The 24,345-nt window shown below is 38.9% G+C and overlaps 1 protein-coding gene across 5 annotated transcripts; it reads right to left on the bottom strand.

The window, feature by feature from the left end:
• Positions 1-2,596: 2,596 nt before the first annotated feature.
• Positions 2,597-24,096, bottom strand: AK3 (adenylate kinase 3). 5 transcript variants are annotated; one of them, XM_061425399.1, is made up of 5 exons: positions 24,064-24,096; positions 12,748-12,867; positions 11,603-11,775; positions 10,609-10,727; positions 2,597-4,730 (listed from the first exon to the last, which is right to left on the bottom strand). In XM_061425399.1, the coding sequence occupies exons 2-5, from the start codon at positions 12,806-12,808 to the stop codon at positions 4,610-4,612; spliced, it is 474 nt and encodes a 157-aa protein (XP_061281383.1). In that variant the 5' UTR covers positions 12,809-12,867; positions 24,064-24,096; the 3' UTR covers positions 2,597-4,609. The 5 variants fall into 5 exon arrangements, with proteins under 5 accessions (XP_061281383.1, XP_061281384.1, XP_061281381.1 ...); XM_061425400.1 differs by lacking the exon at positions 24,064-24,096 and adding an exon at positions 23,962-24,057; XM_061425397.1 differs by lacking the exon at positions 24,064-24,096 and adding an exon at positions 23,371-23,727.
• Positions 24,097-24,345: the final 249 nt, after the last annotated feature.

The raw sequence follows: 24,345 nt of genomic DNA, 5'->3' as shown, positions 1-24,345 counted from the left end.
GAATGAGTATAGGAATAAAATTCCCAGCTTCATAGAAAAGTAACTTGAACCATTACTTTCTATTTCTCAACCTCACTTTTCCCCAGGATTTGCCTGTAAGCTCTAAATTGTTTTTAATTTCATTTTGCCTTAGAGATAACTAAAAACTGAAGATTGGAAGGAGAGAAATTATCAACAAACTGAGTATACTGTTCCTGGAGGATATTTTTGGTTTCTATTTTATAAAATATGAATTATTTAAGAACTATTTAAAATTTGGTTATGTATATGCTTTTACTTAGGAAAGTGTTGTATGTTTGCAGTGTGAAAGTGATTGGATTTATTTTGGTAACTACTGACTGATGCCATAATTTGCACCTAAAGACTATAACTTAGAGTTTAGCAGTACTCAATACTCAGAACAATAAATTGACATCCTTTTTATTTTTCTTTATTTTGCTAAGAATGAATTCCTATTAGGAGAAATGTCTTCTGTTTCTTAAGTAATAAGGGTATACTAAGCAAAGGAATAATTTATTTTTCAGGTTGCACAATTTTCTCCAAACAAATTACACAAACCATGGAAAATCTAAACAAATGAAGCATCTTTGATATCAGAGTGTCTATCAGAGATTCTTACTTCATTTGATAAATTAGTCTTCTAATGAAAGATGTTTTTAAAATAGCTATCACTACATTCCTTGTTAGTTCAGTTTTATCAATGGTGGTAGATATAACACTGGTTTAAATCAAATATTCTTCTCTAGGAGAGATGAGTAATATTCTCATCCAGTTATACCGTGGGTTCTTTCAAATTTTGCCTAGTGAGCTCACATTCTCCTGTAATTTCTCTCTAGGAAAATTGGGACTTCTGTCAGACTGGCATTCCTATTACCCTTTTAAAAGTAAACTAAAATGGTGCCCAAGAACATAAATATAGTTTAGTAGTGGCTTTACAAGATTAAAATATTGATTGTGAGTTTAGGCAAAGTGATTTTGAAGTTAATCTTGGGATATTTTCAGAGACAAATAAAAAGATGTCAGTTTACTGTTCTCAAAGTTGGTCATGTATTTCAGTTCTTAAACTGATACAGGACAGAAATGTACTTATCTCAATTGAGGGTCAGGCTTTTCATTTCAGTTTTGCTTCTATATCCTATGCATTTTAAAAGTCTGCACATTCATTTCCCATCTGTAATGGACATGTATGTGCTATTTCGCAGGTCTTCTGAGAAGCTGACTCATCTAATAAGTATGTGCTTGCTTACTATGTAAGCCGATGGCGGGAAGAGGTACAATGATGAATAAAAGTTGATTATGAATTGCTTAAAATCTAATAATGAAGTTGAAACCATTGTCATAAACCTCAGAGAATAAGACTTAAAGTTTTTGTCTTTTCTAAGTATGAAATTGATTTTTTAAAAATTCCCACATATTTCACTTTGTTGAATGACATTTGTCATGCTACTTACTCTTCAAACACTTTTATAGAGTCCTTTGGTAAAATATGACACATCACCAAACTGATTCACACTTTGGTGACATTCTTCCACCATGCAATTTTACATGCATAGCAATTTTAACTTTTTACTCAGTGCTAAATGTAGTTATTAGTGAGCTGAAAGGAAAGAAAAAGAAAAAGCTATAGCTGGATGTGGACTCTTAAGTATATTGGCTTTTACCAACACAGATTATTTTGTGTTTAAAAACTTTAAACTATTAACTTCTAAAATCAGAATCTTGAATTGCAAAGATAGGAAGGGTGCTTTTGCAGTTGACCAGTGTCTTTTTTTTCTTTTGTCAATGAAAAGACAACTTATAAACATCTTTTAAAATTTATTGCTGTTGAATATTATAGCAGTTTAATATAATGAGGTCTTCAATTACTGTGATTTGTTAGGTAAGTTTTGTCACAAACTATGAATGTCCAAAATATTTTGCTCAAAATAGCTGGAGGGACGTAGCTGTCGGGCAGGGTTTAGAAATCTAAACTATTTCAATAAGAAATAGAAATAAATAGAAAAAGAAATAAATGGAATTCATAAATACAATTTCTGGATGGTACTAACTGCCAATTTGCATTTCCCACAACACACTCTGCTTATGAAAGGTGTACCGAAATAACTGTGGTACTGTAGAAAACAGGGTAATGGTTTGAAGCCTTACTAGCTTTTCACTAAGGCACAGTAGCTTCTGGCCATGGCAGTCAGCTCTGGACACATTTCCATGTGGCACACAGATCATGATAGGTATTACAGCAGAAAACAAGTTCTTTTTGTAATAGCACAGGTGTGTCCCAAGGTCATGGTTGTATGCAAAACTTCAGTTTTGGGAGTGGAGAGGAAATGATCACAGGAAGGACAGGTCTTGATTTTCATAGCCATGTTCTTCTATCCCTCTTCTTGATTCCCAAATCTGACAGTGTCAAGAAGGCCAGTATGGCTGCAATAATGCAGCAGGAAATAAAGGGTAAAACGAAACCAACCTATATATGTAAAAGTGTTCTAAGACAATTATTAGAAAGCAGAGACTAACTCAGAAGCCAATGAGACATGAGGGCAATAAAGGGAAGGTGAGTTAGAGTGGGCCCTGTGTGTTACCAAAGACCAAGTAATAGTCACAGTTCTGAATTTTCATTTAATGCTAATTCATTGATAAACTGGATAATTAGTACCCAACATTTTTAGAATGTACATACTAACATTGAAATAAGGCAGTTATATGAATGTTTACCATAATCCTTTTTAAAAGCCTTAGTACATTTTTGAAAGATCAATACTGAACTTTTAAAAATCAAAGAAAAGTCAGCTTTTTTCCCCCACAAGATACATAAGAATCACTTGCTAGCATTTGTATTTTCAGTGCCTGGAATAAAATGGGCCAAATTTTCAAAGGCAGTTAATAACAGCTTATACAATGACTCGTTTCATTTAATCTAGCACCAAGTAAGAGAATTGAAGATATTGTCAGATTTCTCCTTCACCTCTCATATTGCCCCACTCTTCCTACCACTGTACATAAGCATGCATCCTGTTGCCCCTCTAAGGAATCAAATCATTTTCATTTTAAAATGGCTGCACAGATTACATTCACTGGCAGAGTTCTTCCTCATTAAGGAAGGATAGCAGTGAACATGAGCAGGTGTGAACTTCTTTGATTAGGAATAAAGAACTCTTCTAAGCCAAATCAATGAGTTCCTTATTTCTTTTTAATATGTTGTGTAAATCCTTTTAATTTCTACACCTGTTTACTAATTATGATTGTTATTCATGTCAAGGGAGTTTCCCCCAGGCAAACCTGATCTATTTCCTAATGACAAAGTATTCTTACTTAACCTAATGCCATGAGTCTCCTTTCCTTCTTCCCTCCTTCCCTGTCTTCCTTCCTTCCTTCAATTTGCTACTCATCAAGGCACATCATACATTGGGATCAAAAAAGAAACTGGCAAGCAGGTCCTAAAGTGCACATTTTTCAACCTGAGTAACTTCTGAAAACATGAGAGTTTAATTACATATTCTGTTGGAAATTCAACTTTGGTGCTTTTACAAGAATTTACAATGTCAATTTCTAACAAGTCATATCCCTCAGTACACAGGATTTTCAAAAGAAAAGTGATAGGAAAATACATTTTGCTATGTGCTAATCGATACATTTTTATTGCAAACTGAAAATCTGGAGTAGAGTGAAAGTTGTGTTTTAAAACAACAAAATACAGGATATATGGCTATCGAAAGGCTGCTAGTATAAAGTGTAAAAAAACCCAGAAACCTCAATAGTCAGGAGACCACGAGGGGGAGCTCTCATGCCTTGTGAAGATAGCATAGCCCAAAAGGAAGAAGGCAAGACTTCTGGCAAGGACTCAGCCAACGAAAAGCCACGGACTTGTTTACTACAGCCCTCCCAACTTCGTTTTCTCCTCTATAAAAGTACTGTCATTCCCATGCTGTGGGGAGGACTTGCACCTGGCTCACCATGGTTGAGACTCCAAATTGCAATTATCTGCTGATTCCAAATAAACCCATTTTGCTGGAGAAATATCTGGCAATCTGTTTGAGGTCAATAAAAGGCAGCAGTGAATCTGCATCCTGCAACTAATCTATAAATTTAGTTGCTTCCCACCCCCAGGAATTCCATAGACAGTGGCCCATAGTCTGTGTATCACAGTGCTAGAGGTCTCTTTTTTTTGCATCACTATCCACAAGCCTCTGATAAGATACTTTCCACAAGTGATATGGAAGTTTTTTCTTGTTCTACTTCTCCAGAAAAATAAGGAAACTTTATCCACCACTTCTTTTCTGAACAAAACTTAGACTACCAATTGCCCTTTCAGTTACACTCAACAATTTTCAAAGGTCTAGTTAGACATTTATAATGTTTTATAATTGTGCTAATTAAATTCTAATTTTATCTAGTTAGAAGGTAACTCGATAAAACACACTGAACATTTAAGAAGATGAATCTTCATAATTGACTCTTTTGGCACATCCTTAATTTCCAGGTTAAAAGCAGCAGAAATGAAACTAACATAATTTTCAAACAATTTATACAGGCCAGAGTCTTAGGACAAGGAACCTGTAAATGCACAAGACAAGGAGCTTCTGCTCATCTTCCTAGTTACATGCACATTTCCTCATGGAGTAACTGATGTTTCCTGGCTTCTTTGTGGAAGTTTTGTTTGTAGGAAAGCATATACGTGTGGCCAGATCTTGTTGGTTTCTGTTCCAGAGAATGTTTCCAACACCCCTTTTTTCCTAAGGATAAAAAACAAGACAGGTCTGACAATAAAAAAAGAAGATCACAGGCCAGTATCACGAATGAACATAGATGCAAAAATCCTCAGCAAAATACTAACAAACCAAATTCAACAGTTAAGGATCATACACCACGATCAAGTGGCATTTGTCCCAGTCAGTGAGTCAGTTCAGTCACTCAGTCGTGTCCGACTCTTTGCAATGCCATGAATCACAGCACGCCAGGCCTCCCTATCCATCACCAACTCCCGGAGTTCACTCAGACTCACGTCCATCGAGTCAGTGATGCTATCCAGCCATCTCATCCTCTGTCGTCCCCTTCTCCTGCCCCCAATCCCTCCCAGCATCAGGGTCTTAAGGATGGTTCAATACATTCAAATCAATGTGATACACCACATTAACAAATTGAATAAAGATCATATGATCATCTCAAAAGATAGAGAATAGCTTTTGACAAAATTTGACATCCATTTTTTATAAAACTTTCAACAAAGTGGGTATAGAGGTAACATACCTCAGTGTAATAAAAGTCATATATGACAAACCTAAAGCCAATATAATAGTGAAAAGCTGAAGGCATTTCCTCTAAAATCAGAAACAAAGATTCCACGCTCAGCACTTTTGTTTTGGAATTCCTAGCCATAGCAATCAGAAGGGGGTGGGGAAGGACCCAAATAGGAAAGGAAGAACTAAAACTGTCACTTCAGCAGATGACATGATACTGTATATAGAAAAGCCTAAAGATGCCACCAAAAAACTATTAGAACTAATAAATGAATTTAGTAAAGCTGCAGGATACAAAATTATAGAAATCTGTTGCATTTTTATGCACTAATAACACACTATCAGAGAAAACAATCCCACTTACAACTGCATTTAAAAAAAAATCTAATCAAGCAGGTAAAGAACCTATACTTGGAAAACTATAAGGCACTGATGAAAGAAACTGAAAAAGACATTAAAAAATGGAAAGATATATCCTGTTCATGGATTGGAACAATTAGTGTTGTTAAAATGACCATACTATGCAAGACAATCTACAGATTCAATGCAATTCCTAACAAAATACCAACAGCATTTTCTTTTTTAATGTTTATTTTTGGCTGTGTTGGGTTTTCTTTGCTATGCTGGCTTTCTCTAGGTGCAGCAAGTGAGGGCTACTCGTAGTGCGAGGGCTCCTCATTGCAGTGGTTCTCCTGTTGCAGAGCACAGGCTCTAAGGCATATGGACTCAGTAGCTGCAGCTCACAGGCTCATTAGTTGTGGCAGGTGAGCTCAGCTGCCCCGTGTCATGTGGGATCTTCCTGGACCAGGGATCAAACCAGCATCCCTTGCATTGCAAACTGGATTCCTAACCACTGGACCACCAGGGAAGTGCCCAGTGGCATTTTTCATGGCACTAGAACAAAAATTCTAACATCTGGATACACAAAAGACCCCGGATGGCCAAAACAATTTTGAGAAACAACAGAGCTGGAGACATCATGCTCCCTGACTTCAGACTATACTACATAGCTACAGTAACCAAAATAGTAATGGCACTAGCACAAAACCAGATACACAGATCAGTGGAACCGAATAGGCAGCCCAGAAATAACCTGCAGTATGGTCAGGGTAATCTGTGACAAAGAAGGCAAGAATATACAAGGGAGAAAATGCAGCCTCTTCAATAAATGGTGTCTGAAAAACTGGACAGCTACACACAAAAGAATAAAACTAGATTACTTTCTCACACAATATAAAGAAAGTCAAGAAGGATCAAAGACCTAAATGTAAGATCTTAAGTCATAAAACTTGTAGAAGAAAACACAGGCAGTACACTCTTTGAAATCAGCCTTAATATATATATAACATGTATATACATTGTATATATATATATGATATATATTGTGTGTGTATGTGTATATTATATATATATATGATCTGTCTCCTCTGGCAAGGGAAACAAAAGCAAAAATGAACAAATGGGACTACATCAAACTTAAAAGACTTTGTATAGCCAAGGAAGATCAACAAAATGAAAAGGCAGCCTACTGAATGGGAGAAGATATTTGCAAATGATATATCTGATGAGAGGTTAATATCCAAAATATACAAAACCCAACATCAAAAAAAATGAATAAACAACCTGATTTAAAAATGGGCAGAGGACCTTAACGTCTTTTTCCAAAGACATACAGATGGCAAACAGACACATGAAAAGATGTTCATCATCACTAGTCATCAAGGAAATACAAATCAAAACCAAAGTCAGATCAACTCACACCTATCAAAATGGCTTTTATCATAAAAATTTTTTAAAAATGGATAGGTTGAGTACTTCCCAATTTGGGTTCAATCCCTGAATAGAGAACTAAGATTCCACATGCCACTTGGCATAGCCAAAAATAAATAAATAATTTCTTTCTTTCTTTTTTAAAGATAATAGTGTGGATTTAATGGTCTCAGTGAGTACAGATCTGTGTGATCAAGAATGAAAGGCGCTTGGCTGGGTGCTGGAAAACCTAGATTTTGGTTTCAGTTGTGCCCTCTGGCTAACAGAAATGGTCACTTAAGATGCATCTATCATTTTCTGATATGCTAAGTGCTTTACATATAATAATTTAATCCTATTTAAAACTCAAGTTTCATTATTTTACTGATGAAACTGTGTTAGGGATGTAAAGTAATAACCTGAATCACCAAAATGGTAGTAGGCTTCAAAATGGGTCTTGTCAGACACTAGAACACCCTTGGCTTTCTTTTGTCTGCTTACCTCTTTGCAAGACAGCTTCCTAATACTTGATGAGCCTTCCTTCTTTCACCTAGGTTTTTTTTCCTCTGTGCCCTCCTTCTGAATTTTAAAGGAAAGGGGAATTCTAGAATGTTGTTTTTATCATGTTTCCTACTGGGTTTGTCCATTCTTCCCAGGCAGATTTGTCTGGCTTTTTACCAGGCCAGCAATCAAAGTCTGTACTCACTAGTTCTTGAGGTTCGATGGTGAGAAGGATCAAAAAAACGGAAAAATTCCTGCCAGAGATTGTGGCATTCCTATTATTTATCCTCCTCCAACTACTCATATACACACTGGCTTTAAAGGCTGCAGAAGAGCAAGAACTCTGGTTTATTACTTTCTAAAAACAGGATCAGTCATACCTCTGCAAGTTTTTAAGATGTTTCACTGGGAACAAAAACATTCCTTTATGCATTCCTCATAAGATTTGCCACAGTTAAAGACGAACTTAAATAATTCCCACTGTTTCCTGGGTTAAGAAACATCTGCTAAGGCCCTCCTGCTTCTAAGTTCACAAGCATCTTATAAAGTTTTCAATAGAACAAGCTTCTTAACTGTTGTAAGCCTCTTGAAGAGCCACCTTAAAATCAAACCTATGTCACAAGTGGGTTAACAGGTTGCTTCCAAGGGAACAACTATACACACCTATTCAGTACTAAGGCTGAACCTTGGACGAACATTTGTCACCTTCATTTCTATGTAATAAAATGGAACCGGCTTAAGCTATTGGTCCTCTAAAAAGAGCATTATGTTGCTTGTAAACAGAGACCTAGTTATACTATCAAATGTCCCACAGCTGAGAAGAGTTTTAAAAGCAACAATGTAACTGTCAGTATTTTAAAATAACAATGCTGATTCTCACTAAGGTTACTGCAAATACCATTTTAAACTATTGGTTAAGTTCAGTCCTAGATCTATATACAGGAGCTTAGAGGTTAAAGTTTCAATTAAGGGCAAGAAGTAGCAAAAGCCAGAAGCTCAGAAAGACTAGGGTATCTCCTGAGATAGGGACCCAGGACAGCCTTCCCCAACTTCCCCTCCCACATTTTACAGAACTAATGCTTACAGCCACTGTACTTCCACTGCATTCAGTCATGACTTCTGTTAATAGCCTCACAGTGTTGTTACTAGCTCAGCGACAATGTGCTCTCCCTTCTGGTTACTTTTGAATGAATAACAACCCCCTTTTGGGAAACAACCTTTTCACTAAATTCAGTCCATGAGACTCAGACGGGATAGTCCCCACCTCCCAGCTTCAAGGATGGACATGATCAGAGCTAGCTAGTGACTTTTGAGACCAAAGAGACTCTCTTTTTCTGGGGTAGATGAACTGGAAGGAAGTGAGCTGGAATGCTGAGGGGCTCACACAGGTAGAGCCCACCTGAGATTGATGCCAACACAGGAAAACAAAGCTAAGAGTGACAGAGGCCTGATGACTCTGAACACCTGGACCCAAACCATCTACCTTTGGACTCTTCAGTTACATGACCAATAAATTTCCCTTTTGCTAAAGCTTGTGTGAATTGGGTTCCTGATTGATATAAGCACCTATCACACTGTATGATAAATACTGTTTACCCAGCACTTTGCCTCACAAAGAAAGCTGAGTTTCTTTGGGGCTTGGCAAAGACTGGGTCTAGTTATCTGTGTGGATCACTGGCCTAGCAGTGTCCACAGGGTAAACAATATTCATCAATACTGAGTGATTCAACAGTGCCAGGACTGTTTTTAAGTCTTTGTATGGATTCTCTCATTTAATTCCCTTAACAACCCTATAAAGAAGGTACTACATAATAATTGCTCTGATTTTACAAATGAAGAATTCATGGCACAGATATTCAAACACATTGCCCAGGGCCACACAGCTGGTAATCTGCAGGAGCCAGGCTCATTATATAATCACAAAATTATACTAACAGTGAAGAAAGTGAATTGCCAAATTCCTTGTAATTTCATCCTCCAGAAATAACTCTTAAAATAATTTGGAGACTGCTACTTCAGAATTCACTGCGTAATTACACAATTACAACAATAGTAATAGCTAATAATCTAATAGCAAATAATAATAGTAATAGCTAATAATAGCTAATATAATATAGCACTATAATAAGTATAGTGCTTAATGTGTGTCAGACACAATTCTAAGAATTACACATGTTAACTCCACCTTTCAACCCTCCAGTCTCAATCCCATTTTGCATGGAAAAACACAGAGGTTAAGCAAGAAGTTAAGGCCAAGTTAATAAATGGTGAGCTGGGATTTGAGCTTAGGCACTCTGGCTCCAGAGTCAGTGCTCTACCACAGCACTGTCCTGTCTTAATGCTGAGTCATTATTCAGTAAGTGAGTGAATACAGGAAAGTGAATGTAATCAACCCTCTGTTGGGGGAGGGGAAAGCTGAATAAAGAAACAGAATTGTTTCTTGGCCCGAGCCAAACATTAATTCACTAGAGTTCCTGTATTCATGGTGGGATATGAATTCCCTGAGGAGTCAACAAACCTATGTAAAAATGAAAACTTTTAAACACTATTTGCCAAATAAATGATCTGAGGATTAGTTGCCCTTTAAGAAGCTTTTGTGCTATAGTGTCCTCTACTGTCACAGGGAGTGGGCACCGTTAGGTTTGCCTTCCTGGCATTCATGCCAGCCCTCCCTCCACCAGACAGCAGAGTTTGGGTGAGACTGACCCACTGCCTGCTCTGGGTGTGGACCAATCAGTATAATCTCTCCCATCCCAGTGACTGGCTGGGACTAGCTAGTCCCAGCACTGGCTAGCACTTCTGTTCACTGGGGAAAAGGTGGCCCCTCACCCTTTCATAAATAGGATGCTGTGCCTGCCCCTAGCAACCGTCAGCAACTATGCAAGAAGTATAAGGACAGAGCCAATACAAACCGGAGATGAGCAAAATTCTGATCAAACCTGGGGGCAGCTGAAGTCCAAACTACCTTCTGGATTTGTTTCACAAATAAATTTCCTTTTATTATTTAAACTAATTCAGGTTGGATTATCTGGTATTTTAGCATTTTGGCTGGAAAGCATGAAAGATCAGAAAATGATTTAGTAATTCATCATATAAGAGAAATTCTGAAAAGCGACCAACTCACCTGTAGTACTCCAGGACAGGCTCTGTTTGGGCTTCATAAGCTTTCAGTCTCTTGACAACTGTCTCTGGTCTATCATCCTCACGCTGAACAAGAGGCTCCCCAGTCAGATCATCAATTCCCTAAATGGGAGTTAGAAGGGCTGGCATCAAGTATCATAGTTTTGAAGGATATTTTTATAGGTAATTAACTGATTTGTAAACAGACATCTATGTAAGCACCAAACACAAAAATGTGCTTTTTAAATAAATGGAATCAAATTCAAATCCAGGTCATTGCAACACAGAGCCATGAGACCCCAGGAATGTTTCCACGGTGGCAATCACCTTCTCTTTACAGAAAAAGGGTCTTTAAGCAGCCTCTAAATAATTTGGTATTATATATTACATGTATTATATTATGAAAAAAAGTGAAAGTGTTAGTTGCTCAGTTGTGTCCAGCTCTTTGCAACTGTAGACTTCCAGGCTCCTCTGTCCATGGAATTCTCCAGGCAAGAATGCTGGAGTGGATAGCCATTCCCTTCTCCAGGGGATCTTCCTGACGCAAGGATCAAACCCAGGTCTCCTGCATTGCAGGCAGATTCTTTACCATCTGAACCACCAGGGAAGCCTGTGATATTACACATATACGAAAAGGATTCAGCTACAGATTGAGAATCTGAACTGTAAACCCTAAATAACCCAAGGTGTCATTAATCCCTACTGCCCCAATTCTTAACACACCACCTGGCAGAGTAGAAAATCAACACATGCTTTTGGAGGAACAACAAACCCCTGTTGCCTCTGGGGATGTCTTTACCACCAAGTTGACTGGACTAAACCAGCAGAGTACAAAAGTAATCTGAGAGCATGCCCTCTGGAGTTCTGGTCATCCAGGAGTATCAACGTAATCTTTGAGGGCAACTGAGGGCAACTGTCTCCAGATGACAGAAGTCATCTGTCATCTGGAGAAAGCTGGCTACGCAGAAGGCAGAGTCAGTTCTACCCCAACTACTCACCATGGTTTTGGGAGGGTTGAACTCGATGTTGTAGACACGGCCGCTGCCTGGATGGATCCAGCGAGCAGTAAGGCGTTGCTTGATGACCTCAAAGGGCACGTTCAGGTTAATCACTGTGTCTATCTGATAGGCTCTATCCAGGGCTTCTGCCTGCGGAAGTGTCCTTGGAAAGCCTTTACAAATTAAGTTAAAAATGAACAAAGAAAGGAAGGACCGAGGGGAGAGGGGAGAAGGAAGAAAATTAATGTTGAGCAACTTGAACAAAAGCTGTAACACCAGGAAGGCTGATGACACTTGTAGGGCAACCCTGATTGTTAATATTTTATATGTTACCTTGTCCAGACCACAGGTTGCTCAAATATTTGGTCAAACAATATTTTGGATATGTCTTTGAGGGTGTCTTTGTGGGGGTGGGGGAGATTTACATTTAAATCAGTTGACCGAGTAAAGCAGACTATTATCCCTAATGTGGGTGGGCCCTATCTAATCCACTGAGGGCTTGGACAGAACAAAGGGCTGGCCCTCTCCAGAAGATAAGGGGGAATTCCTCCTACCTGACTGCCTTGGAGTGGGATATGGCTTTTTCCTGCCTTTGGACTCAAACTCAAACATCAGGTCTTCCTAGGTTTCACCAGCCTTCAGACTCGAACTACACCATCACACTACCAGCTCTCCTGGGTCCCCAGCTTCCTAACCCACATTGAATATCTTGAGACTTGTCCGCCTCATAACTGCATGAGCAAATTCCTTGTAATAAAGACCTCCCTCTAAAAACTAAAAATCAACCTATCCTCAAGGACCCCACGGCACCCCTGGCTGGGGAGAGTTTACATCTTACTGTAAGTTACCCTCTGTCCTTCCTTCCTCCTCCTGGGATCCTCCCTCATCCTAAATATTCTCAAAAAGGGGAGCAGGAACAAAAGTCATATCTGAAGAAGCTTAGAAATAATGCAGTGCACTTCCCTCTTTGCATTTAAAAAAAGAAGCAGGACAGAGAAGAAGACTGGCCCCCGAATCCCCAGGGTCAGGAGTGGCAGCACACGGTTCTCCCGCCCACCATCTGTTTCTGTAGCATATGCAATGCTCACTCTCCAGTCTGCATGCATCCTTTAGGGCAGCTGAAATATTCTCAATGCTCCACCTACCATCCAACAGCCAGTTATATTGGGTGAGATTTTTCAGCTCATGAAGGACCAACCGAGTCATGACATCGTCTGGGATGAGCTTCCCTTGGTCAATGAAAGTCTTGGCTAAAACACCAATTTCTACATTAGAGGCAGGAAAAAAAGGCAAGTCAGCAAGTGCTTTTATTCTATCCCATTCTAAGCCTCTAGGAAACTGGCTGCCTAAAGAAACCCCCTAGATAACACACTCATTTGAAAATGTGCATCATCAACTTTTGTGATAACAAGAGATTGTGAAATAATCAATGCCTATTTCAAAATTTCCATCATATAAAAATAGATAAATGTAAAAATAATGAAAAGATATAAAGCAATATGTTAGTAGTAGTCATCTCTGTGATAGAATTATGTGATTTAACATATTTGTACTTTTTTTGTAATTTTTCTAAATTTTCTATCAGAAAAGCATATACACTAAAATTATTTTCTTTTTAATAAGAAATTGAAATAGTCATTATTTTTAAGTGGCTCAGCTTAAGTACCTGAGATCTTGTTACTGTAGACATTTTTCTAATCCTCTAAAGTAGATGCTGTTGTCACAATTCAGTTTTTGACCAGATCAACACTGTGATTGTTACATTTTTATAAATAAAATACACTGAAAAGCATTTATGAACACTTTAAAATATTATCTACAATTATATGTTATTCTTGTGCAACGGTATTTTAATTTTCTCATCATCTGTTAGCAAATTATTTACGCCCATATAGAATTTGTAATACCACTGTAATAATCTGTGCACTTACAATTTTGTGTTTGTTCACTTAAACATCATTTTGTAGATACTTCTCAGTGATTTTATACAGTCATTCAGTCATCTTTGGAAAATATATCTATATTTGATAAAAATACACTCTATCATGGCAGTATATACTGTTGGACATTTAAATTTTTAAATTAGTCTTGATTTTTCCCTACCACTTCTGCTTTTAAAGATCTTAACATTCCTTTTCCTTTTTCTTTTTTTTGGGGGAGGGGTGGGTTTATGAGTTATTTCTGATGGATAAATTCTCAGGAATCAGAGATTAAAGAGTCAATGCTTATGACTGTTTTCATAATTCTTGGTATGAACTGACATACTGACTTCAGAAAAGATCCTAAATTGTCAAATTCATGAAACTTCAGATTTCTAACTAAGCACATTAACTACACGGAAATTGGCTGCCATTTGACAGGTGCACTGCTTGGATTTACAAACAACATCTGGAACTGGGCCTGAGAGCACCCTGGACTCACTAAAACACCCTACTGGAAAGGTCTACAAACTTAATATGTGTGCACCACAATGAGACATCACTTCACATTCGCCAGGATGGCTGTAATCAAAAAGATCTAACAAGTGTTGCCAAGAATGTTGAGAAATTGAAACCCTCATACATTGCTGGTGTGCAACATCTCTGTTGTCAGGCTTTTGACCACCACGCTGGGGGACATAAAGCTCAAACTCACCAAGAGTACTGAGGAAAACCACAGTTCTCCAGGGCTGAGTCCCTAACACTGATGTAGGCAATTTAGAAAACAGTCTGGCAGTTTTTCAAGAGTTTAAACAGAGTTACCATATGACACAGCAATTCAACTCTTAGGTATATTTTCTCAAAAGAAATAAAAACATTAGCTCACAGAAAAACTTATATATGAATGTCCATAGCAACATTATTCACAATAGCCAAAAATTGGAAACAACCCAAATGTTCATCAAGTGACAAGTGGGTAAATAAAATGTGGAATATCCATACAAATTCTATTATTTAGCCATAAAACAAAGTACTGATACATGTTACACAGTATATGAAATGTTAAAACATGTTAAGTGGAAGAAGCCACACACAAAAGAGCACATCTTTCATCAGTCCATTTATATGAAATGTTCAGAGTAGGCAAGTCTAGAGAGAGAGAAGAAAAATCAGTGGTTGTCCAGGGCTGGCAATATTGGGGGAAAATGGAAAGTGACTGCTAATGGGAACAAGGTAGCTTTTAGGGGGTGATAAAAAATGTTTTAAAATTGACTGTGGTGATGGTTGCACAATTCTGAATGTAATTAAAAAAAAAAAAAAACACTGATTCAGAAATATAGACCAATGGAACAAGATAGAAAGCCCAGAAATAAACCCATGCACCTATGCGTACTTTATTTTTGACAAATGAGGCAAGAATGGGGCAAAGACAGCCTCTTCAATAAATGGTGCTGGAAAAACTGGACAGCCACATGTAAAAGAATGAAATTAGAACACTTCCTAGCACCATACACAAAGATAAACTGAAAATGGATTAAAGACCTAAATGTAAGACCAGAAACTATAAAACTCTTAGAGAAAAACACAGGCAGAACATTCAATCACATAAATCAAGCAAGATCCTGTATGACTCACCTCCTAGAAAAACAGAAATAAAAACAAAAGTAAACAAGTGCGACCTGATTAAACTTAAAAGCTTTTGCACAGCAAAGGAAACTGTAAGTAATGCGAAAAGACAACCCTCAGAATGGGAGAAAACAATAGCAAATTACTACAACTAAGGATTAATTTCCAAAATATACAAGCAGCTCATACAACTCAATGCCAGAAAAATAAACAACCCAATCAAAAAGTGGAAAAAAGACTTAAACAGACATTTCTCCATAGAATACAGATGGCTAACAAACACATGAAAAGATGCTCAACATTGCTCATTATCAGAGAAATGCAAATCAAAACTACAATGAGATATTACCTCACACCGGTCAGAACGGCCGTCATCAAAAAGTCTACAAACAATAAATGCTGGAGAGGGTGTGGAGAAAAGGGAATGCTCTTGCACTGTTGGTGGGAATGTAAATTGATACAGTCACTATGGAAGACAGTATGGAGAGTCCTTAAAAAACTAGGAATAAAACCACCGTATGACCCAGTAATCCCACTCCTAGGCATATACCCTGAGGAAACCAAAATTGAAAAAGACACATGTATCCCATTGTTCATTGCAGCACTATTTACAATAGCTAGAACATGGAAGCAATTTAGATGTCCATCGACAGATGATTGGATAAAGAAGCTGTGGTACATGTACACAATGGAATATTACTCAGCCATAAAAAGGAATGCATTGAGTCAGTTCTGATGAGGTGGATGAACCTAGAACCTATTATACAGAGTGAGGTGAGTCAGGAAGAGAAAGATAAATATTGTATTCTAACACATATATATGGAATCTTGAAGAATGGTACTGAAGAACTTATTTATAGGGCAGCAATGGAGAAACAGACAGAGAGAATAGACTTATAGACATGGGGAGAGGGGAGGAGAGGGTGAGATGTATGGAAAGAGTAACGTGGAAACTTACATTACCATATGTAAAATAGATAGCTAATGGGAATTTGCTGTATGGCTCAGGAAACTCAAACAGGGGCTCTGTATCAACCTAGAGAGGTGGAATGGGGAGGAAGATGGGAGGGAGGTTCAAAAGGGAGAGGACATATGTATACCTATGGCTGATTCATGTTGAGGTTTGACAGAAAACAACAAAATTCTGTAAAGCAATTATCCTTCAACAAAAAAAACAATAAAAAAAAATACTGATTCATAACTTAAGAGTTAATTTTATGGTATGTGAATTATATCTTTAAAAAGATTGTTTTTAAAAAAGAAAGTAAAGACAAAAAATACCTGGTAAGCAAAACAAGAGGGAAAAAAAGCCACTCATATAACCTATATAACTCAGCACTACTTAGATAATTATCATCAAAACTGTTAACATTAAAACCTACAGACACTTTGTTTTGTGAACAGATAGTTCCATGCATAGTCTAACAATCTTTTTCACTATTACTAACAACTTTCTATAACACGAAACACTTAAAATAGTTTTTAAAATCTGAAGTCTATAATGCTTTCATTTAAAAGAATAAAAATGATTCAACTCTCTATATCAAGATATAAGCAGTTTGTTTATTACATTTCAGGTTTTCATCCCCTGTTAAAAGTATGCAAGGACTCTTGTCCAGCATATTCTTTGGACAGTCAGTAAATTTTTATTCCCTTGATTGCCTATAATTTAATGCTGTATCTAAATAGACTCATTAAAAAGACTATTTCTTTTTTTATTCCAAAAATTAACAAATATGTGAGCTTCCACACCTACAAAACCCAAAAGGTAGTTTAAAAGTAAATCATTTAAAACAAGCTAATTTTCTATAAAGTTGTATACAAAAATAGAAAAGGAAGGTTATATGAAAATAGGAAGGGTTAAAACCAGCTTTTGATTTTTAAGGATAATAATGAGAAATTCTAAAACACAGAAACATTAATCTGAGAGATGATATTTGTATTATACAAAAAAAATTGTTAATTCTATGTCTCCTTTTAACATCTGGTCATTCTTACAACACTCCTCAAGCCAATCACACCTCATATCTGAATGATCTAGAAACAACTTATGTTTGAGCATTTATGAGGTACAAAAGAGGGCCTGACCAACTGTAAATACAGTTCTCTTTTACATATGCCAAGAGGAGCTAGAGAATTAATCTAGTTTCTGAAAAAAACTGCTTTTAGCTTTTTTATGATGTATATACATCTTTACTTTAAAAACATGTTGGAACAAAACAAAACTACAAGAGGGAATGCATCAAATGATGGCTTTACACCCAATCAAGGGTTTAGAAAAAATGACTTTCTCAAATAATAAAGACTCTGAGTCAACCTAGTGGTTACCTCTGGCAGGGTGGGAAGATGTGATGGGTTGGCACATGTGGTGACCCTAAAGGTACTGGTTCTCTGCCTGATGGTGGGCAATATCCATGGGTAATATCCATGCAAGTATCAGTACTTCTTTTTATGGCTAAATAATAGAATTTTGCATGGATATTCCACATTTTGGTGTTCATTTTATTCTTCTAACCATCATAGAAATCATAATACTTTCATGCATGGGATACCTCACAAGAATAATACTGAAAATCGAAACATCCCTTGACAGTTGTTCTCCCTCCAACCATCACTCAGGCTGAAACCTTTTCAGTGAAGCACTTAGAAGAAACTCCCATTCCAGGTCTATATTTCTCCCTGCTTCAGGACAGAATCTCAACTCAAGGCCCAAGTAGGTCTGGCCTCATCTCTCTCCTCTACTGACCTCCCCACCATCCCCACACAACCCTCAAACCATGGCCCCAACAAGGAGTTGCACATACTTTATGTCCCCCGAGCCTTTGCATAAGCCTCTTTCTCCTCTCTGTTACCTGATAAGCTCTTGCTCATCTTTCAAGACACATCTTAAAAGGTTAAGAGGTCCCTTAACCTCTGAGGCAATCAAAAGTTCCTGCTCTGGACTTCCCTAATGTCACAGACTTATCTCTGTTGGAGCACTTATCACACTGTTGAAATTACCTGTTCACATGTTGGTATGAACAGAAGTGTGCCCCTTAAAATCTGTATGTTGAAGCCCTGCCCCTCAATGTGGCTGTATTTAGAAATGGAGCCTTTAAGTAGGTAATCAAGGCTAAATGAGGTCATAAAGGGGGACTTTAATCCAGTATGACTGGTGTCCTTACACGAAGAGGAAGAGACATCAAGAATGTACACAACAGAGGAAAGCCCACATGAGGATCCAGTGAGGAGGCCATGTGTATGCCAGCAAGAGAGGCCACACCAGAAAACCAACCCTGCTGGCACTTTGATCTTGAACTTCTGGCTTCCAGAACTATGAGAAAATAAACTTCTATTGTTTAAGCTACCTGGTCTGTGCTATTCTATATGGCAGCCCAAGCAGACTAATGGCCACCTGCCTGCCCATGTTCTGACTTGAGCACCTCCAGTGAAATATATTTGTCTCTGTTGTTGTCAGTACCCAGCTTGACAAACCCATAGACGAATGACTGGATAGATGAAGAGAGGAGCTGCCTGGATTATCCTGGATTCCAGCCATGGAATTTTAAAAAGGCCTACCTTACTTTGTTAGAAAAAAAGAAATGGAGCAATCCTCATGGAAAGCAATATTGTTAAAGGTAGAAAACTGCATGTACAGTTTATTGTGATTTGTGTAAAAAAGAAAAAAAAAAGGAAGAGATAAACAATGGATTGCATGTGCATGAAATAGCTCTGGAAGAATCTTTTCACTAAATGTCCTTTTATATTTTTTAGAGTTCAAAACCAAGTAAATGTATTGCCTATTACAAATAAAAAATTTTGCCATTACAAAGATAATTTGCTCTACCATCAATACCATTCTGATGAGGCACATCTTTGCTGTCTGGGTGTACAAACTAGAAGTTTTGTTAGATATACAGAAACTTGGGAGCTGACAAATGCTTTGAGGATTACCTACTGAGTTCAGTTTTCCCAATTTACAAATGAGAACAAATGAGATTCAAAAGGGGTTCATTTAGTCCAGGATTATGTTTTTGAGAAGCACCAAGCTGCAGTGCAGTTTCTCAAACTTTGGACAATCACAGGGCAACAGTACAATTTCTGCCATAGCAGATCTATCATTTACCATGTAATTTCTTTAAAATGACTGTTTTTTTAGGAATAAAACTGCCATATGACCCAGGAATCCCACTACTGAGAATATACCCTGGGCTTCCCTGGTGGCTCAGAGGTTAAAGCATCTGCCTGCAATGCGGGAGACTCGGCTTTGATCTCTGGGTTGGGAAGATCCCCTGGAGAAGAAAATGGCAACCCACGCCAATATTCTTGCCTGGAGAATCCCATGGAGGGAGAAGCCTGGTAGGCTACAGTCCACAGAGTTGCAAAGAGTTGGACACGACTGAGCTAATACCCTAAGAACACCATAATTCAAAAAGACATATGTACCCAAATGTTCACTACAGCACTATTTACAATGGCTGGGACATGAAAGCAACCTACATGTCCACTGACAGATGAATGGATAAAGAAGATGTGGGGCATATAAACAATGGAATATTACTTAGCCATAAAAAGGAATACATTTGAGTCAGTTCTAGTGAGGTGAATGAACCTAGAGCCTGTTACACAGAATGATGTAAGTCAGAAAGAGAAAAACAAATATCATACATTAACACACACATATATATGGAATCTAGAAAAATAGTACTTTTGAACCTACTCAAAGGGCAGGAATAGAGACACAACCATAGAGAATTTGGACACAGTGGGAAGAAGATGGTAGGACAAATTGAGATAGTAGTGTTGAAATATATACATTACCATATGTAAAACAGATAGCCAGTGGAAATTTGCTATATTATACAGGCTCTTGTAGCTCAGCTGGTAAAGAATCCGCCTGCAATGCAGGAGACCCGTGTTTGATTCCTGGGTCAGGAAGATCCACTTCCCAAGAAGGAAATGGCAACCCACTCCAGTATTCTTGCCTGGAGAATCCCATGGACAGAGAGGAGCCTGGTGGGCTACAGTCCATGAGGTCACAAGAGTCGAACACAACTTAGCAACTAAACCACCACCACAGGGTGCTCAACATAGTACTGTGTGACAGTCTGGAGGGATGAGATGGAGTGGGGGGTGGGAGGGAGTTTCAAGAGGGAGGGGACATATGTATCGTTATGGCTGATTCAGATTGTTTTTTAGAAGAAGCCAACACAACACTGTAAAACAATTATCCTCCAATTAAAAATAACTTTAAAAAAACAATGGGAAAAGAGATTTTTTTAGAAGATTCTTTTAATTTAATAAGCTATGTTGTTCAAGAAATTAAAGGGTTGTGTGCTAGTTATCATTTTTTCAAATAAAAGTTGAAATAAAATTTTTTATTGATTTTATTAACTTGAATTTTATTTTTATTTTAGAGAAAATTTTTTGTCTACCTAAAATTATCTCATGAATCTCAATTTGGGAAATACTGCATAATGGAAAGAGTAATTTAACTGGCATACAAGAGACCTGGGTGTTCACACTTGTTTACCAGTGACTGCTTTTTATTATTGAGCAAGATCTTTAACCTCTCATGAACTCTGCTTCCTCATCTCTAAACGAGAAGGCGAGACTGAAGACAAAGGGGCAGACACTGAAGTTTTCTGACTCCAGGGTTCAGTGGTGTCTACAGTTACTCAAGGTTTGCTTCTGTCAACAGGCTGCCTTTTATTTCCAGGGTCTTTATCACATCTGCTGGGATGACTTTAAACTTTAGCTATAAAATACAGACATGGATTAATCATTGTGAAATGGTGGTTGGAAGGTAAATTGGCACCATCCTCCCTTAGCAGTATTTGATGATACAGTATTTATAGAAATTCCACAGTATAGAATTTATTTGAAGGAAGTAAGTGGAGATGCTGCCAAATATTCATGTACCAGCATAACCATAACAATATTAATTACAGCAAAGAATGGTTAACCACATAAGGGTATAATAATAGGAAAACGTTTCAATTAATAATTGTGCAATCTTGATGAAATTAAATATCATTTTAAATACTACTTAGTGATGTGTGAACATAATCACAATAAGTGTAAAAGAAGGTATCCAAGCAATCATTTTGACTATAATAATTTTTCAAACACATGTAAATACAATAGAGAAAAAAAGAGAAAAAACAGAATAGAAGAAAAAGCACCAAGGAGTTAATTATAGTTGTGTCTGGATGGTAGAATTATAAAGGACTTTAATTTTCTTTATACTCTCATGTTTTTCTTGCTTTATAATAAATATGTTTTTCTTAGCATCAAAAAAACATTAAACAGTATTTTTTATATAAAAGGTTATACCTCTCCTTTGTTGCTGACCCTGTGTGAAATATCCAATCTGTTCACAAATATTTATTGAGGATGTATTCTTAGACCTGAGATACAGATCATCTGTAATAACAATCTCATGACACCTCCCTCAACTCCATCTTCTGCTTTTTTTGTTAAAAGAACTGCCTGTAGAGACTCCAGAAAGGGCAGGTGTCTGAGGCAGACTGAACATCTTTCCCAGAGATCCTCTCCTGCCTCCCTCTAGTCTCTCTTTTCACGTTGTGGAGTCAGAAAGAGGATGATGAGGCTTGTCAAAGGATGTTATAGATAAACAAAGAGGTTTGTTTCTTAATTTTAAAAGTTCAGTTAATTTTCTTTAAGTTTAATTTTTTTAAGTTTTCTGTTTTCACAAGTTAACATATCTTTAACTCCACTGAAGGTGGTCTCTAACCATGCAGTTACGCCTCACTACTGAGTTATTTTTCAGAGATTCGCTTTCAGATCCCTTACTCCTCTCCAGTTTGGATAATCTTACCCCAACGGGTTACCTAACGACATCAATGCACAGCATCAAGAACACTTAGCAAGTGAGCCAAACAGTTTAATCTTCTGAAGCTTAATTAACTACAAAGTACTTTATGATTTTTTTTTTTTTTTGAAGATCAATGTTAGAAGAGACAAATAAAGCTAGTAATTCACCAGATTAGGTGATGAACCACAGAACTCCAAGAAACAAAAAACAGTGGGGTGATTCTTCTTTTCATTTAAATGTCAAGTGTTTTCAAACAAAGGGAAACTCATCTGAAAATAACCTACATGACCCATCAGTAGGGAATTAGTTAAACAAATCATAGCAGATCCAGCAAATAGGCACCTACACAAATAATAAATAATGAAATGGATTTCTGGGTTTTCAGATGGAAAGATATCCCAGATATAAGGTGAAAACACACTGGTGCAGAACACATTTTAGTAGGATTATATATTGCATAAAACAAAGGATACAGAGATACATGCTTGAACATAAATACAGATTCCTAAAACACATGACACGGCTCCCCTCTGAAGAATGAGGCCGAGGTAGGGAATGAGAGGACTTTCCTTTTAATATTATGTACTTCCATCCAAAATTGTTTCCAATTCTTTTTTAACTTGTGTAAAGGGATTAGTTGTACTTTCTAAAAGGAGCGTCAAAATGACTTTGTTTTGGAAAATAAAGGTCAACGCTTTTGAGAGAAAAAAAAAAAAAAACTCACCTTGCTGTTGACTTTTTGAAAACAGCTTTAAGATAGAATTTACATAAGATAAAGTCCACCCATTGTACAGTGTACAGTTTGTTGACTAGATTTTGTGCTGAGTTATAAGAATTTATTTGGAAGGAGAAACAAAACAATCTTTCAGATAACAAGGCACAAGAATAGCTTTCGTGTCTAAAGAGTTAAGCCAATTTTGCGACAGCAATGAGGATAAGTAATACTCGGTCATCAGAGTATGGGGGAAAGGTCAGAACCAGAAAGTTCCATAGCGTTTAACAAACAAAAAGTAAAAAGAGAAAGAGCTAACAGTTCTCCAAGCGCAAAGGCACGAGGGGAATAAGCCATACACAGCTCGGTGGCTCCTTAGGAGCAGCTGCGACTGGGGCTGGACAAACTTCTCAAAGCCATGTGGTTTCCTCTCATCTTTGAACTTCGAACGTGTCCTAACTTTATAGTGCCTTCTCTCAGTAACCCTCCTGAAGCTGTGCATTGACGTCAGAGGTTTCGAGGAGCAGTCGCTCAGCAGCCCGAAGGACTCCTCACTGGGCGGCAATTGAGAGAGGTTGCGCCCGCACCCCTGAACCTGCATTCGCCGGACCGACTTCCCGCGCCCCGGCCCCTCCGCCCGCAGAGCCCCACCCGGTGACAGCACGCGGCCACCCCTCACGTCCGGGCTCCCAACCTGTGCCCCGAAGCATATTATCTCTGAGCAGGTCCCCGCTGGAGAGGTGCTTCAGCTCGAAGTGTTTGGTGATGCGCGAGGACACGGTGCCTTTGCCAGAGCCCGGCGCCCCCATGATCGCTGCGCGCAGTAGCCGCGCAGACGCCCCCATAGCTGCAGAAAGAGGCTGGGCCCGCGCGGACAGTGGAGCTTCCTTCGGCCTGACTCGGCTTTTAACTGCGCTCTCACTCACTTCGCCGCCCGTGCCGGCCGGCTGGCTGGGCGGTGAGCAGGGGGCGGCCTAGTCGCCCAGGCGTTCCCGGAAGTGAGGAGACAGCCACTGGGCAACCGCGCCCGCGCCCCGCCGCTGCAGCGCCCGCCCCCCGCGACCCGCGCACCCCGGCTCCTGGCCCCACCCCGCCCCGCCCCCTCCGCGCAAGCTGCGCACCCTCGGCGACCCCTGCGAGCGCGACGACTTCCCCGCGCGATCTGCGGCCCTCCGCGCCTCGTCCCCATCCGCTCGCTCCCCTCGGTACAGCCTTTGTTTTTCTCCGCCTCTGGGGGCCCTCCTCGGTGACCCCCGAATGTCCGCCACTTCCCTCAGGCCCGCACCTCACACCTGTCAGGGCCCCGCCCTGTCCTGCCCAGTCCCAGCAGGAGAGACCTCGCCCGGTTCCTTGACACTTGGCCACTCCTGCCGCGCCCCCTACTGACCTCTGACCGCCGCTTGCGCCTCTGGACTACAGGATATCACCCTTCCCCCCAACCCTCCTTCACCCTTCACCGCTCACGCACTCCAGGACCTATCTTGCTCAGTCCCGGAGGATTGACCGCGCTAGCTCTCGCTTACTCAAGACCCCGGCGCGCTCCTCTGCGCGTCCCCTACTTGCTGCCCCCTCACTCTTGCCCCTCGGTCCCCAGGGTTAACAGAGGTTCCCCCTCCCTCCTCCTAAACCCGCAGTCCCTTCCACTCCCTTCTCTGCTGCTGAGACTCTT

This window comes from Bos javanicus, chromosome 8, assembly GCF_032452875.1.
Source record: "Bos javanicus breed banteng chromosome 8, ARS-OSU_banteng_1.0, whole genome shotgun sequence".
Taxonomy (NCBI): Eukaryota; Metazoa; Chordata; class Mammalia; order Artiodactyla; family Bovidae; genus Bos; species Bos javanicus.
This window is presented reverse-complemented; position numbering and strand designations above follow the sequence as displayed.

Coding starts and splice junctions, on each gene's coding strand:
- AK3 (XM_061425397.1), bottom strand. CDS start 23,521: ATGGGGGCGTCTGCGCGGCTACTGCGCGCAGCGATCATGGGGGCGCCG. Junction 11,776..12,747: donor ATATAACTGGCTGTTGGATG/GTAGGTGGAGCA, acceptor TAATTTGTAAAG/GCTTTCCAAGGACACTTCCG. Junction 4,731..10,608: donor CCTGTCCTGGAGTACTACAG/GTGAGTTGGTCG, acceptor TTTTATCCTTAG/GAAAAAAGGGGTGTTGGAAA.